General features: G+C 47.3%; 1 protein-coding gene across 1 annotated transcript in view; it reads left to right on the top strand.

Annotated features, from left to right (window-relative positions):
- MYLK (myosin light chain kinase) overlaps positions 1-15,552 on the top strand; it is a 244,404-nt gene that overhangs the window by 209,169 nt on the left and 19,683 nt on the right. The window contains exons 25-26 of the mRNA XM_049785945.1: positions 3,180-3,397; positions 7,077-7,200. Coding sequence (XP_049641902.1) covers positions 3,180-3,397; positions 7,077-7,200 — 342 coding nt within the window. The remainder of the gene's footprint in view (positions 1-3,179; positions 3,398-7,076; positions 7,201-15,552) is intronic.

Raw genomic sequence — 15,552 nt, 5'->3', positions numbered from 1 at the left:
CACACCCAGCGGTGCTCAGGGGTTACTCCTGGCTGTCTGCTTAGAAATAGCTCCTGGCAGGCACAGGGGACCATATGGGACACCTGGATTGGAACCAACCACCTTTGGTCCTGGATCGGCTGCTTGCAAGGCAAATGCCGCTGTGCTATCTCTCCGGGCCCTCTAAAGACATTTTTACTTATGAAAGACAATTTTCTTTTTCTTTTCTTTCTTTTTTGTTTTGAAATATGAAGGTTGTTTTTTCTTTCTTTAAAAATTATTTTATGGTCCTGTGCTTTACAAAGTTATTCATAACTACATTTGAGAAATATAACATTCCGGCACCAATCCCAAAGCAGTGTCCACTTCCCTCCACTAGTATCCCCAGAGTCCCTCCACCCACCCACAAGCCAGCCTTCTTGACAAGCTTTTAAAATCTGTTGTTGTATCATGTTTTCAATGTTATGACTCTAAGCTTGGATGTATAGATAGACCCAGTTTTGGCCCTAGTTCCACTTCCTCCCCCACCAGCCTTTTCTTTTATTTCTGCCCATCTCTTTATTTCCCTGTTTTTATTTTTTCTATATCCGGGGTCAAGGGTGATATAGATACTCAAGTTTTAATATCTTGCTTTCTCCAATCCAGTTCTTCTATAGTCTATTCTGTGTTTGTTGAAAGACCATTTTCTAAAAAGGGGGCATTTGGAAAGGGGACTTCTCCTAGCAGAAAGTGTCTGCTGTGAGCCCCAAAAACATTGTGCTAGGGTCCATGGGATGTCAGCACTGGAAGTATATACTCTCCTTTCAACTTTGCAAGGAATAGGAGAATCGAGTAAGATATAGTGGACAGAGTGAACAGATGCTATCTAGACCTGGACAGAGGCAACAAATTTATCCCAAGTCTAACTACTAGGATGAGTGTTTGCTTGATTGATTGATTGCTTGTTTGTTTGTTTGTTTGGGCCACACTCAGCAGTGCTCAGGAAATATTCCTAGTGCTGAGCTCAGAAATTACTCCTGGCAGGCTCGAGAAACCATATAGGATGCCAAGAATCAAATCTGGTTGGCCATGTACAAGGCAAATGCCCTACCTGCTGTGTTATTGCTCTAGCCCTATGTAGGACCAGTTCTAAAGATTTTAGAAATAGGATTAGAAATTTTGGAAATGAGGGGTGGTAGAGAAAGTATGGTTGGTAGGGCTTTTGCCTTGTACGTGGCCAACCAGGATTTGATCTTCAGCATTTGATCCCTGAGTACAGCCAAGAGTGATTATAAAGTGCAGAGCCAGGAGTATCCCCTGAACATTGCCTGGCATGCCTCTCCAAACCCAAAAAAGAAATTTTGGAAACGATGCTGAGGCTTTAGTAAAAAGACATTTTTCTGTTGTCTGGTTATGAGAAATAAATGCTGAGGTCCCAGATAATACTTGAGGTTTTATTTCCCTCTGATTAAAAATTATGGTTGAGGGGCCAGAGCAATAGCTCAGTGGTATCTTGCACCACGTAGCTGACCCAGGACAGGACAGATGTCAGTTCAATCCTCGGTGTCCCTTATGGTCCCCTAAGCCAGGAGTGATTTCTGAGTTCAGGAGTAACCCCTGAGCATCACCAAGTGTGGCCCCAAAACAAAAGCAAATTAATTATTTAAAAATGTTATGGTTGGGGCCCGGAGAGATAGCACAACGGCGTTTGCCTTGCAAGCAGCCGATCCAGAACCAAAGGTGGTTGGTTCGAATCCTGGTGTCCCATATGGTCCCCCGTGCCTGCCAGGAGCTATTTCTGAGCAGACAGATAGGAGTAACCTCTGAGCACTGCCAGGTGTGGCCCAAAAACCAAAAAAAAAAAAGTTATGGTTGAGAGTTGGAGATATAATACAACTGGTAGGACATGTGGTCAAATCGGGTTTATCCCCAGAATCCCATATATCCCCCTGAACATAACCTGATGTGATCCCTGAGCACAGAGCCAGGAGTAAGCCCTGAGCACTGTTTGGTGTGGCCCCAAAATTAAACAAATGCAAACAAGTCCTTCCAAATGTTTTAAATAAAAGTTATGGTCTGACCAGAGATAATACAGGGGTTAAGGCAAGATAGCCTTGCTTGTGGCTATCTCTGGTTTCATACTCAGCACCATATATGGTCACTGAATACCTCTAAGAGTGACCTCTAAACAGACAACCAGGAATAAATTCTGAGCACTACTGGATATAACCTAATGCCCCCCCCACAAAATTTTGGTTTAGTGTACAAGAGGCATAATACAGGAGGGGAGAAGCTTGCCTTGTAGCTACAGCAGCCATGACCCATATTTGAATCCACAACAGCACATATGGTCCCGAGTGATCTCCGAAGGTCACTGCTAAGCACAAAGCTAGGAGGAATCCCTGAGCACTGCTGGATGTGGCCCAATTTCCCTCCCAATATAAGATAGAATGAGGGCTAGAGGACCAGAGTGGTAGCACCGTGCTAGGGTATTTGCTTTGCACATGACTGACCCAGGACAGATGCTGGTTCGGTTCCCGGCATCCCATATGGTCCCCCAAGTCAGGAGTGATTTCTGGGCACAGAACAAGGAGTAACCGCTGAGTGCTGCCAGGTGTGGCCCCCCCAAAAACCAAAGAATTAGGGCTAGAATGGTGGTGTATACTGAGCACATGTTGGCATACAGAAAGCCTGGATTCGATCTCCAGCATGGCATCATGCCCCCAAGGCACTGCCAGAGTGTTACCAGAGCATAAAGCTGGGAGTAGCCCCTGAGCACTATAGGGCATGGCCCCAAACCAAACACAGAGAGTTAAAAAGGTATGGCTGGAGTACAGGAACGATACTACACACAACAGTGGCAGTTCCAATCAGGGAGGCTGCTGGGCTGACTCTCTAGCTATGGAACACTCATGGTGTCAGCAGCATGTCTTGATAACCTCTGAAACTGCTCAGTTTCCCTGCTTCCTGAACCCCACCAATCCTAGGGAAATGCAGATCAGGGTGCCCCTAGCCGGATATAAGACCTAGTCCCTCTTCACACATGAGGGAGGCTAGGATTAGCATTCTAGGGCTGGGTCTCAGAAAGCTTTAGAAGTCACCCACTACTCCCAGACTTTCCTGCCAGCCCCACCCTCCACCCCATGCACCTGCCATTGGCTAGATCCCCTGACAGCTTGGGCCCCTTGATCTGCCGTCTGACCTCCCTTCTACTCCTGCAGCGTGTCAGGTGGTGAGCTGTTTGAGCGCATCATCGATGAAGACTTTGAGCTGACAGAGCGTGAGTGCATTAAGTACATGAAGCAGATCTCGGAGGGTGTGGAGTACATACATAAGCAGGGCATCGTGCACCTGGACCTCAAGCCCGAAAACATCATGTGTGTCAATAAGACTGGCACCAGGATCAAGCTCATCGACTTTGGTCTGGCCAGACGACTGGGTAAGTTCCACTCGTGATGGTCATGAGGGTGTTCTGCTCAGGGCCTGGATATGACCTAAGAGGTAAAGAGTAAGTTAAGAGGCATAGCAATAACACAGTGGGTAGGGTGTTTGCCTTCAAAGAGGCTAACCCAAGTTCAATCCCATACAATACCCCGAGCCTGCCAGGGGTGGTTTCTGAGCGCAGAGCCAGGAGTAACCCCTGAGCACCTCTAGTTATGGGGAAAAAAAAAAAAGAATCATCACCATGTATATCTGTGAGCCTCAACTCAAATGGGTGTGGAGTACACCCCTCAGCATGATGTGAGGATCAAAGCATTAATATAGGCAAAGTGGTAAGATTAGTATCTTGTAAGTCATATTTGTAAGTCATATGTGTCAAGATCTTCTATTGATTGCTCAGGGGCTATTCCTGGCTTTGTGCCCAGGAGTAATCTCTGTCATTAGTTGCGGTGCCAGGGATTCCAACCAGGGTTAGCCACATATAGGGCAAGTGATGTCCCTCCAATACTAGGTATTAATTTCTTTATTGAGCTGCTAAAGAGATAGTACTGGGGATAAAGCACTTGAAAGGAAGTAAAGTGATATGCATGACACCCCTTTAGTACCAGTATTACAAACCACAGTACCTAAAGGGGAAGAGGGAGGGAGGGTAAGGGAGAAGGAGAGAGAGAGAGAGAGAGAGAGAGAGAGAGAGAGAGAGAGAGAGAGAGAGAGAGAGAGAGAGAAGAAAATTGTCTGCTATAGAGGCAGCCTGGAGGCTTGGGGTAGGGTATGGGAGGGAAATTGGTGAAAATGAACACTGATGAAAGAATGAATGTTGACACAGTGTATGACCAAAACTCAATTATCAAAAACTTTATTGTTTGTTTTTTTGGGGTCACGTCTAGCAGTTCTCAGGGGTTAGTCTTGACTCTGCGCTCAGAAATCGCCCCTGGCAGGCTCCTGGGACCATATGGGATGCCGGGAATCGAATTGGGGTTCATTCTGTGTTGGTTGTCACATGCAAGGCAAATGCCATACCGCTGTGCTATTGCTCTGGCCTTATCAACACTTTTTTACTATCTTATGGCAATTTAATTTTTTAAATCCCTCCTAATAGTATATAATAAACATTTACTTTCCTGAATATTAAAATAAATAAATAAAGCATGAGGTTGAATCCTTAGCACTGCATACAGTCTTCTGAGCAATATCTGAACCACCAGGAGTAAGCCCTGAACACTGCTGGGTGTGAGCCCCCCCACAAAAGTAGGAAAGGGTTTGCCCACTGTGCTAGGGGCTACCAGGACCACATGCAGTGGGGATCCAACACAAGGACTCACACCTGTTAAGCCTGTGCTCCACCACTTGAGCTACCTCCCCAGCCCTTTCTTTCTTTTGGGAAGAACAATTCTTGGGGCCATGCTCAGGGATGACTCCAGTAGATGCTCGGGTAGCCATGTCAGAGGTTGGCCCAGGTCTCCTGCACATAAACCATGTCCCTAGACCTTTATTACTTTATTATTATGGTGATTTCTGATAATTTTCATTTTGGTGTTTTTATCTTTTTTTTTTTTTTTTTTTGGTTTTTGGGCCACACCCGGTGACGCTCAGGGGTTACTTCTGACTATGTGCTCAGAAGTCGCTCCTGGCTTGGGGGACCATATGGGATGCCAGGGGATCGAACCTCGGTCCGTCCAAGGCTAGCGCAGGCAAGGCAGGCACTTTACCTCTAGCGCCACCGCCCGACCCCAATCTTTTTATGTAATTTTTGTTTGTTTCATTTGGGGACCACACCTGGCTCGCTCAGTGCTCTGCACTCTTGGCAGTCTCGGGAGACCATGTGGGGTCATAGAGATTGAACCTATGTACAAGACAAGTACTACAATACCTGCTGGATTATTGTTACAGCCCCGATAAATTCATTCATTCATTCTTTTTTCATTCGTTCATTCACTTATTTATTATTTATTGGCTTGTTTATGTTTGGTGTATGAACCACACCTGGCAATGCTCAATGGTGACTCCCTGACTCTGCACTCAGGAATTACTCCTGTCAGTGCTCAGAGGACCTTATGGAATGCCATGGATCGAACCTGAGTCAGCCATATGCAAGGCAGGCAGGAGCCGTACCCTCTGTACTATTGGTCCAATCCCTTATGCTGATGTTCTTTTTAGCAGCAGAATATATTTGAGAGTCTCTGAGGGCTCTTCATGTGAGCCATGTACAACAGTTTCCCATGTTTCCACCTAGGGAGCACATAGCATGCCCTGGTATGAGCCAGGAAGATCACATGGGCCCCAGTTTATAGATTGGGAGACTGGGACTGAATTTTGCAAAGTGAGTCTCATACTAAGAAAGTGCTAAGACTGAAGGAGTCCACACCCCAGGCGCAGGCAACATGGACTTTGTTGTATGCAATCTGCATCACACATCCTAACATCCAATCTGCCATGAGGACATCATCTGTTATTTCCTGGCACAACCCTACCCACAAGGAGTACCTTGGTGGGGGAACCCACCTTTCTATCCCTACAGGAACAAGGGGCGGGAGGGACTGCAAATGCCACCCAGCAAAACTTTCAATGACAAAGAAATAGTTGAAGGCATGAAGTGTCCCAATAGGCAGTGGCCTCCTAGTGCCAGCACTTCTCTGCTGGGCTCCCTCCTGCTGCAGTGTTGCCACTGTGTCCCAAGTCCCAAGTCAAGTTTCAACCAATAGGTTCCCAAGCAGGCTCAAAGCCCAGGGAACATAGCCTCTCCGAGTGAAGCGGGGTTTGGGAGTGAGGCTCCAGGACCAGACTGAGGAACAGGAAGGATTTTTTTTTAGTTAATATCTTTTTTAAGCACCATGATTACAAACATGTTTGTAGTTGTATTTCAGTTATAAAAAGCAGGAAGGACCTTGGTGGAGCAGGTGCCCCAAGATGGGTGGGAGTGAGCTGAGCCAACTCTAATTCGTTGTGGCACCAAGAAATAGGAGTGATAAATGGGTGGACCTTTTCCCACTATCCTCCTACTACTCCTGGTTAGAAAGCTCTGAAGGTAGGAGTGGCAAGGAGCATAGGAGTACCACTATTTATTCCCCCATATCTCTCTCTCTCTCTCTCTGTTTTCCCTGTCTCTCTGTCTGTCTCTGCCTCTCTCTCTGTCTGTCTCTGCCTCTCTGCCTCTCTCTCTGTCTGTCTCTGCCTCTCTGCCTCTCTCTCTGTCTGTCTCTGCCTCTCTGCCTCTCTCTCTCTCTCTCTCTCTCTCTCTCTCTCTCACACACACACACACACACACACACACACACACACACACACACACACACACAGATGAACCAACAGGCAGGCAAGCAAGTCATTCCTCATCCTCCCTTTCTTCCTAGAAGCAAAGGATCCTCCTTGGTTTGCAGAGAGTATAAAGTAGGACATCTGCAGAAAGCGGGGGTGGGGGTGAGGGGGATAAAGTCAGAGACCATTACTTAGCACATGTCACCCTATCCTGGAGAATGCATAGGACAGACAGACAGGGGTTCCAGTGTCTCTTCTCTCTGAGGTTTGTTGTGAATGTCAGTTTCTCTGTCAGTTTCGGGGAAATGGGTTGCTGGGTGCATCTGGCTCCTCCTTTCCTGGATGGAGCCCTTCACATTCGCAGCCCTATGCTGTGGGTGTCCCAGATATTTGGTGATTGCTCCCTTTCCATTCTGGTCTAGAGAATGCTGGGTCCCTGAAGGTTCTTTTTGGCACTCCGGAGTTCGTGGCGCCTGAAGTCATCAACTATGAGCCCATCGGTTATGCTACGGACATGTGGAGCATCGGGGTCATCTGCTACATCTTGTGAGTCAGGGTCAGTGGGGTGGGGTGTCTCAGGCTGCGCTGCCACTGAAATGGCCACATGGGTTCCTGGAGTCAAAAGGCCCAGGTCTCTCAGGCCTTCATCACCAACCTCCAATGTGCCCACCCTACACTTCTGTGGGACCATTGCTCTAAGAATCCTGGTTCATGTTCTAGGCCTCTACCACCCTCTGTGCTGCCAGTCCATGCCTCTGTGGGAAGGTGGGACCATTTATTTTCACTCATGTCACTGGGTCTGTGATGGAGGGAGGAACCAGGAAGAGAGTTCAATGGGTAGAGTACATACTTTGCATGCAGTGAGGCCTAAGTTCAGTCCCTGGCACCACATGTGAGCCCCCCTAGCACTAGCACACTAGAATGGACCATCCAACACTGAGCTGGAAGAGCCCCAGAGGTATGGAACCCAAGTATACATCTCCAATGGCCTAGGATACATCCTCATAGGAGTGTGGGACCCTTTGCCAGCCCCATCTCTGAGTCCAGTGGATGAACCAGACAATAAGCACCTTTGGGGGTTGAAGCCATGGCACAAGCTGTAAGGTAGGTCTGCCTTGTGCACGCTATTCTAGGACAGACCACAGTTCGATCCCCCAGTATCCCGTATGGTCCCCCAAGCCAAGAGCAATTTCTGAGCGCATAGCCAGGAGTGTCAACAGGTGTGGCCCAAAAACAAAACAAAAACCAAAATAAAATGGAGAAAATAAGCACCTTGGTACCTTTGGTGATGGAGAGAACACACTCTGTTGTGACTCCTAGAATTCCAGACATCAGGTCCTTGGTACATACAAGGGTTCAAAGTTAAAGGGAATAAGCCTCTCATTTGCAAAGCAAGTGCTTTTCTTTTTCCTTTAGTGTTTTTTATTTTGTTTTGTTTGGAGGCCACACCCTACAGTGCTTAGGACTCTGTTCAGGAGCCATTCCCAATAGTGCTCTGGGACACTTCACGGTGCTCCCGATAGCCCAAGCAGGTGCTTCTAGCTATCAGTTCCAGAAGTGCAGATTTCTTTACACAATGAAGTTTTTCACATGCTCAGGAGTTTGTTTTTTATTGCTGTGGCCTGTTAGGACAGCCTCCCTGAGTTGAACCTGTCTTACAGGTTCTGTACCCACACTGTTATCTACTTCCCAACTCAGTGTCACCCTACCATCAATCACCCACTCCTGCCTTCCACCCCCATCCTGACCTTGGGAAAGATGCTCTCCCTGGTGCCACCACCTACTCCTTTGACTAGTAATGGCCATTCGACAGGGGGTCCAGCTGCCTGCTGCCTGCTGCTCACTCTCATTTACAACCCCAGAAGAGACCTCGATATCTTGAGACACACTTTCATGGCTCACTCTGCTCAAAGCTCCCACCACCACTGCCTGGCTTGGCCTCTGGCTCCTTGATAGCCATCTGAGACGTCATGGCTGTCCTCGTAGGCATCACTTGCAGCCATACTAGCTCCCAGGACAGTCCCAGGAGTGGTTTCTGGCAGGAGGTTTCCCCTTTGCCAGGTATCGAGGCTACCAGGGCTGAGATACTCCCAGCAGTCCTGAGTATCTGACTCATCCTGCACTGAGGGGTGACCTGAGACCTTGGACTTTGAATGTGAAAGAAGACAGACCTGGACCATCTGGGTCCTTCTTCAGGGCCAACAACAAAGGAGAGACCAACTGGGTTTATTGTTGTTTGTAACTTTCCACCAAGTGGAGAAGTGGCATATTCCTGGGGCACCCCCAGTAGTGACCTATAGTTTCATTTCTAGCATCATACACCACATAGAACCTTTGTTCTTGAACTTCTAGTAGCTGGGTCTGCCCCCAGAGATGTTCAGGGGGCCACATAGTGCCAGGGAATAAACCTGAGTTTCGCACATGGAAAGCATGTTCCAGCACTCTGAACTGACATCTCCCTTCTTGAACTTTAAGTGAATTAAAAACAAACAAACAGGGCCTGGAGAGATAGCACAGCGGCGTTTGCCTTGCAAGCAGCCGATCCAAGATCAAAGGTGGTTGGTTCAAATCCCGGTGTCCCATATGGTCCCCCGTGCCTGCCAGGAGCTATTTCTGAGCAGACAGCCAGGAGTCACCCCTGAGCACTGCCAGGTGTGGCCCAAAAACTAAAACAAACAAACAAAACAGAAAGCAGTTCCCAGCTTCCTTTGCTTGGTTCTGAGACTCGCTCACATTTCTCAGCTGTCCCATCCAGTACTCCGCTATGTACACAATGTGGGCACCAACCTTCAATGCACTGGACCTTGAGGTGTTGTTGGAATTCACTCCTGATAATCAGTCATTGGTTCGATGATCCAATGAAGTGTTAGGGAACTTCTGAATTTTTACTTCCCACCTCTGAACTTATGTAATTGTTACCACTCTCAGCACCTATTAGACAGACCCCTCGCATCATCCTGACAGGTTTTGGAATAAATTCCAGTTTGGGTGTTGCATGTGGTACCTGTACTTGGTTTGGGGTTGGCTTTTTTGGGTGGCCATACTAGGCAATGCTGAGGCTATTCATGGCTTGATGCTTGGCAGCCTCAATGGTGCTGGTAACCTAACCTGGGCCTCTTGCATGCAAAGCCTGTGCTCAGCTCCTTCAGTCCTCTCTCTTCCTCTCTCTCTGTGTCTCTCTCTATCTCTTTCTCTGTCTCTCTCTTGGCCCCATGGCCATCATGCTTTCATGATTACATGTATGCATACTATTGAATATAGAATCTAGATCTAAAATAAGCAAGTCATTGAAACACATTTTCTTTCCAATACAATTTCTTTCATGTGGACAAACCTATAATGTAGCTAATATGTTTAATAATTTGATAGATGAGTATTTGGTCACACCCGGCAAGCTCAGGGGTTACTTCTGGCTCTATTCTCAGAAATTGTTCCTGGCTGGCTCGGGGGACCATATGGGATGCCAGGATTCAAACCACCATCCTTCTGCATGCAAGGCAAACACCCTACCTCCATGCTATCTCTCCGGCCCCTGATAGATGATTTTTTTGTTTTGTTTTGGGTCATACCCAGCAGCAATCAGGAGTTACTCCTGGCTCTACACTTATAAATCGCACCTGGCAGGCTCGGGGGACCATATGGGCTGCCAGGATTCGAACCACCATCCTTCTGCATGCAAGGCAAATGCCCTACCTCCATGCTATCTGTCCAGCCCGATAGATGACTTTTTTAAGTGAAGATCAAGAAATAAGGAGGTTCGGGACTGGAGTAACAGTGTGGTATGTAGGGTGTTCACCTTGCACATAGTTTACTTAGGTTTAGTCTCCAGCAGCATATGGTCCCCCTGAGCCACCTGGAGTGCAGAGCTTGGTTACACATGAGCACTACCATGTGTAACCAGAAATTAAAAATAGAAAGAAAGAGAGAGAAAAACGAATAAAGGAAGGAAGGAAAAAAATTTTAAATGGGGAGAAGATAGTTTAAAGGATGCCAGCAGAATTTGCCAGGCAGTGGATGCCAGGAATGAAGAGAAGGGCTCATGCTGGGGTGGGGATAACTGTCATGTGCTGAAAAGCATCCCCATCCGTCTGCCCTCTTCTGTGGGGGATAGTCATGACTGGCTCTCACAGCAGTCACTGTGGTCTGGGTTCTCCATAGTTGACATGGTACCAAAAACAAAACTTGGAGCCACCACGACTTCCATCCCAGAACCTGCTGAGCAACACTGAACTCATGGCAGGAGGGTCTCAAGAGATCTTTGGGGGCACTGTCTGACCCTTCATTATCTGTCCACCAGCCCCTCTCAGAGCCACCCTTCCTATGTGTAACAAAAATGGCCGCTTGTTGTTCCATTCCTGTGAGAGGGCCAGTGAGAAGAGGTGAGGCCAGGGAGTTAAGGGGAAGTGGGCACTCATTCCTTATTTAGCTACTGCGTTATGAGTATATTCAGGTAGCTAGCCCCATCCCTGTAAGTGACTCTGATTGTATAGGAGAAACTTCTTCCTGAAAATCTTATGGATCAAGCCAGCACATGCCGCTGTAGGGGCTGACAGGTCTGGGGTACAGCAGGTGGGATGGTGGAATCCTTCTCCTTGATGCAGGACAGAAGATACTATCTTCTCTGAATCTCTGCTGATGTGAACACAGACCTCCCACCTGGTTTATGGATAGAGAAGGGGTTCCAGGTCCCACTGACCTGTGGGAGAAATTTGAAGCCTCACCTGCCTTTCAGAAGCCTCTTTTTCTTTCCCTTCTCGAAGACCTGCTGTTCCCTTCCTGTCTTTGGTGACACCTCCAAACCTTCTCAGTTCTGTGCTCCCCATTCTGAGAATTCCCTCTCCCCTCTGCCTCACCAGTCCCCAGATGTAAAGAACTTTCTGCTCTGCTTTCTTCTGCCACCTTCACAGCTGGCACCAGGGCATCAATTTCACTTTTTTATTTTTAGTTTGTTTTGTTTTGAGGGTCACACCCAGCAGTACTCGGGGGTTACCCCTGGCTCTGTGCTCAGAAATTACCCCTGGCAGGCTCAGGGAACCATAGGGGATGCCAGAGTTCAAACTCAGGTCAGCCACATGTATGGCAAACTCCAAACCCTATGCTATCACTTTGGCTCCTCCCCACAATTTCCCACTTCAACTGGTGTTTGAACAACCGCCATGGTCTGAAGAACTGGGGACATACCCACCCAGAGTCTGACTGCTGGGCTAGAAAGAATGAGAGAGCAATGGGGAGGAGCAAATGCTTTGACTGCTGAAAGCCCCTATGTTCAACCACCAACAAAGCATGATCCCCAAAGCTTGGCTCCAGCAGTAGTCTCAACACCACCAGATGTGACTCTAAATCCAAAATGCACAAAGAGAAACAAGTTAAAGCCTTTAAACTCACTCGGTGTAACCACTGCTAACTGGGGACCCATTTCACTGTCTCACTGTGGGGCAGCTATGGGGCAGTGCTGATACCAAGGGCCTGTACTCAGACTCACATGCAAGTTTACATGCCTAGGGTGTTTTAAAGAGGTCTGGGAGTTCCACCTATGGCTTCCCTACTGGACTTCCAACCTTGATCACCTCTTCCATTTCCTGTAACCTCCAGCTGGCCTGCACACAAATCAGGCCAGCCACTAACTGCATGTTTACCTTGGATTGCAGGTAGCATAACTAATCCTTGAACTACTGCTTGCTGAATCATGGCCCACATGGTCACCCAGCTCTTCTTGAGCCCTACCCAGCTGCCTCCCATAATCTTCCCACTGCCCCGTAATAGATATCTGAGGTCAAAGCCACATGCTAGCCTGATCTGCTCCTAAGCATTCAGCAGTTGTGTGAGAGGCTGAGGCCCTCAGGTGGTTGTTTCTGCAGCAGAATGATCTGGGAGCATCCTTTTCTGGCACTCCACCCTGAAGTTTTCTCCATCTGCTTCACTAAGGAAATAATTTTTTTGTAGGGAGAGTTTACGAATTGAACAGGATACCAGAGAGATAGTATAGTGGATAAGGAACTTGCCATATATGCAGACAACCTGGGTTTCATTCCTAATCTTTTGTTTTTTGTTTGTTTGTTTTGTTTTTGGGTCACACCCGGCAACGCTCAGGGGTTACTCCTGGCTCTATGCTCAGAAATCGCTCCTGGCAGACTCAGGGGACCATGTGGGATGCTGGGATTCAAATACCAACCTTCTGCATGCAAAACAAGCGCATTACCTCCGTGTTATCTCTCCGGCCCCTGATTCCTAATCTTACAGATGGTTCCTTGAGCCCCACCAAGAGAGATCCCTGGAGCATAAAGTCAGGAGCAATCCCTGAGCACTGCTAGGTGTGACCCAAACCACACCCCCAAAAGAAGAATTATTGAACAGGATCATAGAGCATAGGGATTAAGGTACTTAGTTTGCACAAGACTATCCCTGACAGTGCATCTTGCCTCTTGAGCACTGCCAGGAGTGACCCCTGAGCAACAAACACCAGGTGTTCCCCCCTCTCAAAGAAAAAGCAGCAATTAGGAGCTGGTCAAAAGATAGTACTGCAGTTAGGACACATGTCTAGCACATATGTTTGATCTTCAACACCAAAAAACTTCTTGACAGTCATCAGGTACAACCCTGAAGGCTCCCAGCAGTGCTTGGGAAACAAGAACTGCAGAACCAGAGCAGCATAACATCCTCAGATCTTTGCACTGAACCACTGGTCTGGTTGGTTGAGAATCACTAGTGGGGCTCCAGGATTTCTGGCTGGGCATGCTGATGCCAGGGTTCGGTCCCTGGCACCAGCTGGTTCCTTAAACATCATCAGGAGAACCCCTGGGTAACCAGCTAGGAGTGGCCGTTGACCAACACTAGTGTGGCCCAAGGCTAAAACAAACAAACAAAATAAAAGAATGAATAAATTAGAATACTCTGAAACCATGAACTTTGTACCTTATTGGCATTTAACACAGGTGAGAGACCAGAGAGATAGTACAGTGGATAGAGGCTTGTCTTGCACATGGCTAACCCGCGTTCAACCCTAGATGGTTTCTCAATTCAACCAGGAATGATCCAAGACCGCAGAGCTAGGAGTAATCTCTGAGCAATACTGAATATGATCTAAAGACCAAAATATAAATAAATAAGCAAATATATGTGGGGGGTAGAGAGACAGAGAGAGAGAGAGAGAGATGTATGCCCTGTTTTAGACAGAGGGAGATCAGATCACTTCTCACCTTCAGCTTACACGAAGTCGCATATTTTGAAACGCTATATTCTAAGCACCTTAAGTGTAAAACTAAACAAGATTAGGATGAGAGCTAACTGGTTAACTTTATTTATTGCTAACGCTGTATGTTTGCTCAACCAAAGAGCATATGCCAAGCATGTTTTGCATGTGGGAGGCCTGGGCTCTCTCCCAGCTCTGCATAGTCCCCTGAGCACCACCAGGAGACAACACCAAGCATAGAGCTGCAAGAAACACAGCTGGGTGTCCTCTCCCCTAAAATAATGACGTGATTATGGTGTTGATTGGGTTGATTTCATTTTATAAAGAGATATATGATCTGTATGCTTTCATGCTAAATTCAAACAACAAAGAAAATATATCTCCACCCCTTAATTTTTTTTTTGTTTTGTTTTTGAGCCACATCAGCCAGTGTTCAGGGGTTATTCCCAGCTGTTCTTAGGGGACCGTGAGATGCCCAGAGATCAAACCCAAGTTTCCTGCACGCAAAACATTTATTTACCCCATTGAGCTCTCTCTCCTCCTACACACTTCCCCAATTTTAAGTCATGAAAAAAATGAAAGAACCACTAGAAGCAGCAGCATCTAAATGTGAACCATCTGTTCTCATACTCTGCAGAAAGTCCATAGTTCCTTTTAGAGACACTGAGGGAGCTGCTGGCAGGGAGCCAGAGAACTCCAAGGGTATTTCAGATGGCTGGGTGCCAGGAAGGAAGAGTGCTGGATCCCGAGACTGTGAGCATTGCAGAGATTAAGCTCTATCTCAGCAGGATTACAGTTCCTAATTAGGAAAGGAGGTTTACAGAAGGGCCCCTTTTAGCATTCCACTGCAGAGCTGTTTGCTTTTCCTGCAATCTTCTGGAGTCTGCAGGACTTTCCACCTTAACCCCTTAACACCTGTATCTCTCTCTCTCTCTCTCTCTCTCTCTCTCTCTCTCTCTCTCTCTCTCTCTCTCTCTCTCTCTCTCTCTCTCTCCTCTCTCTCCACTCTCTCTCTCCTCTCTCCTCTCTCTCCTCTCTCTCTCCTCTCTCTCTTCTCTCTCTCCTCTCTCTCCTCTCTCTCTCTTTCTCTCTCTCTCTTCTCTCTCTCCTCTCTCTTCTCTCCCCCCCACTGCCCTCCTTGTTTCTTGTGGAGAATGTCAAGGCAGAGGAGATAGGTTCTTTGAGCTAACAAATATGTCAGGTTACATGACACTGCAGAGAGGAGGAAAGGGGGTGGTGGTAAACCAGCCCAAATTCTAGTCTTTGATGTATAAAAGGGGAAAGATATCAAGGCTGAAGAGATAGTACAAAGGTGAAGGCATTTGCCTTATATGTGACTGATCCTGGGTTTTATTTCCATTTTTTTTTTTTTTTGGTCACACCCGGCAGTGCTCAGGGGTTACTCCTGGCTGTTTGCTCAGAAATAGCTCCTGGCAGGCACGGGGGACCATATGGGACACTGGGATTTGAACCAACCACCTTTGGTCCTGGATCGGCTGCTTGCAAGGCAAACACCGCTGTGCTATCTCTCCGGGCCCCGTTTTTTTTTTTTTTTTAATGATCCTGGTTTTATCCCCAGTGCTAACTGGTTGCTCAAGCACCACCAGTAGTGACCTTTGAGCACATAGCCAGGAGAAACCTCTGAGCAAGAGGGTTACCAAGCACCCCTACATAGTAATAATGTGGGCTGGAGATAGTACAGCAAATAG

The sequence above is a fragment of the Suncus etruscus genome, chromosome 13 (genome assembly GCF_024139225.1).
Source record: "Suncus etruscus isolate mSunEtr1 chromosome 13, mSunEtr1.pri.cur, whole genome shotgun sequence".
NCBI lineage: Eukaryota > Metazoa > Chordata > Mammalia > Eulipotyphla > Soricidae > Suncus > Suncus etruscus.
This window is presented reverse-complemented; position numbering and strand designations above follow the sequence as displayed.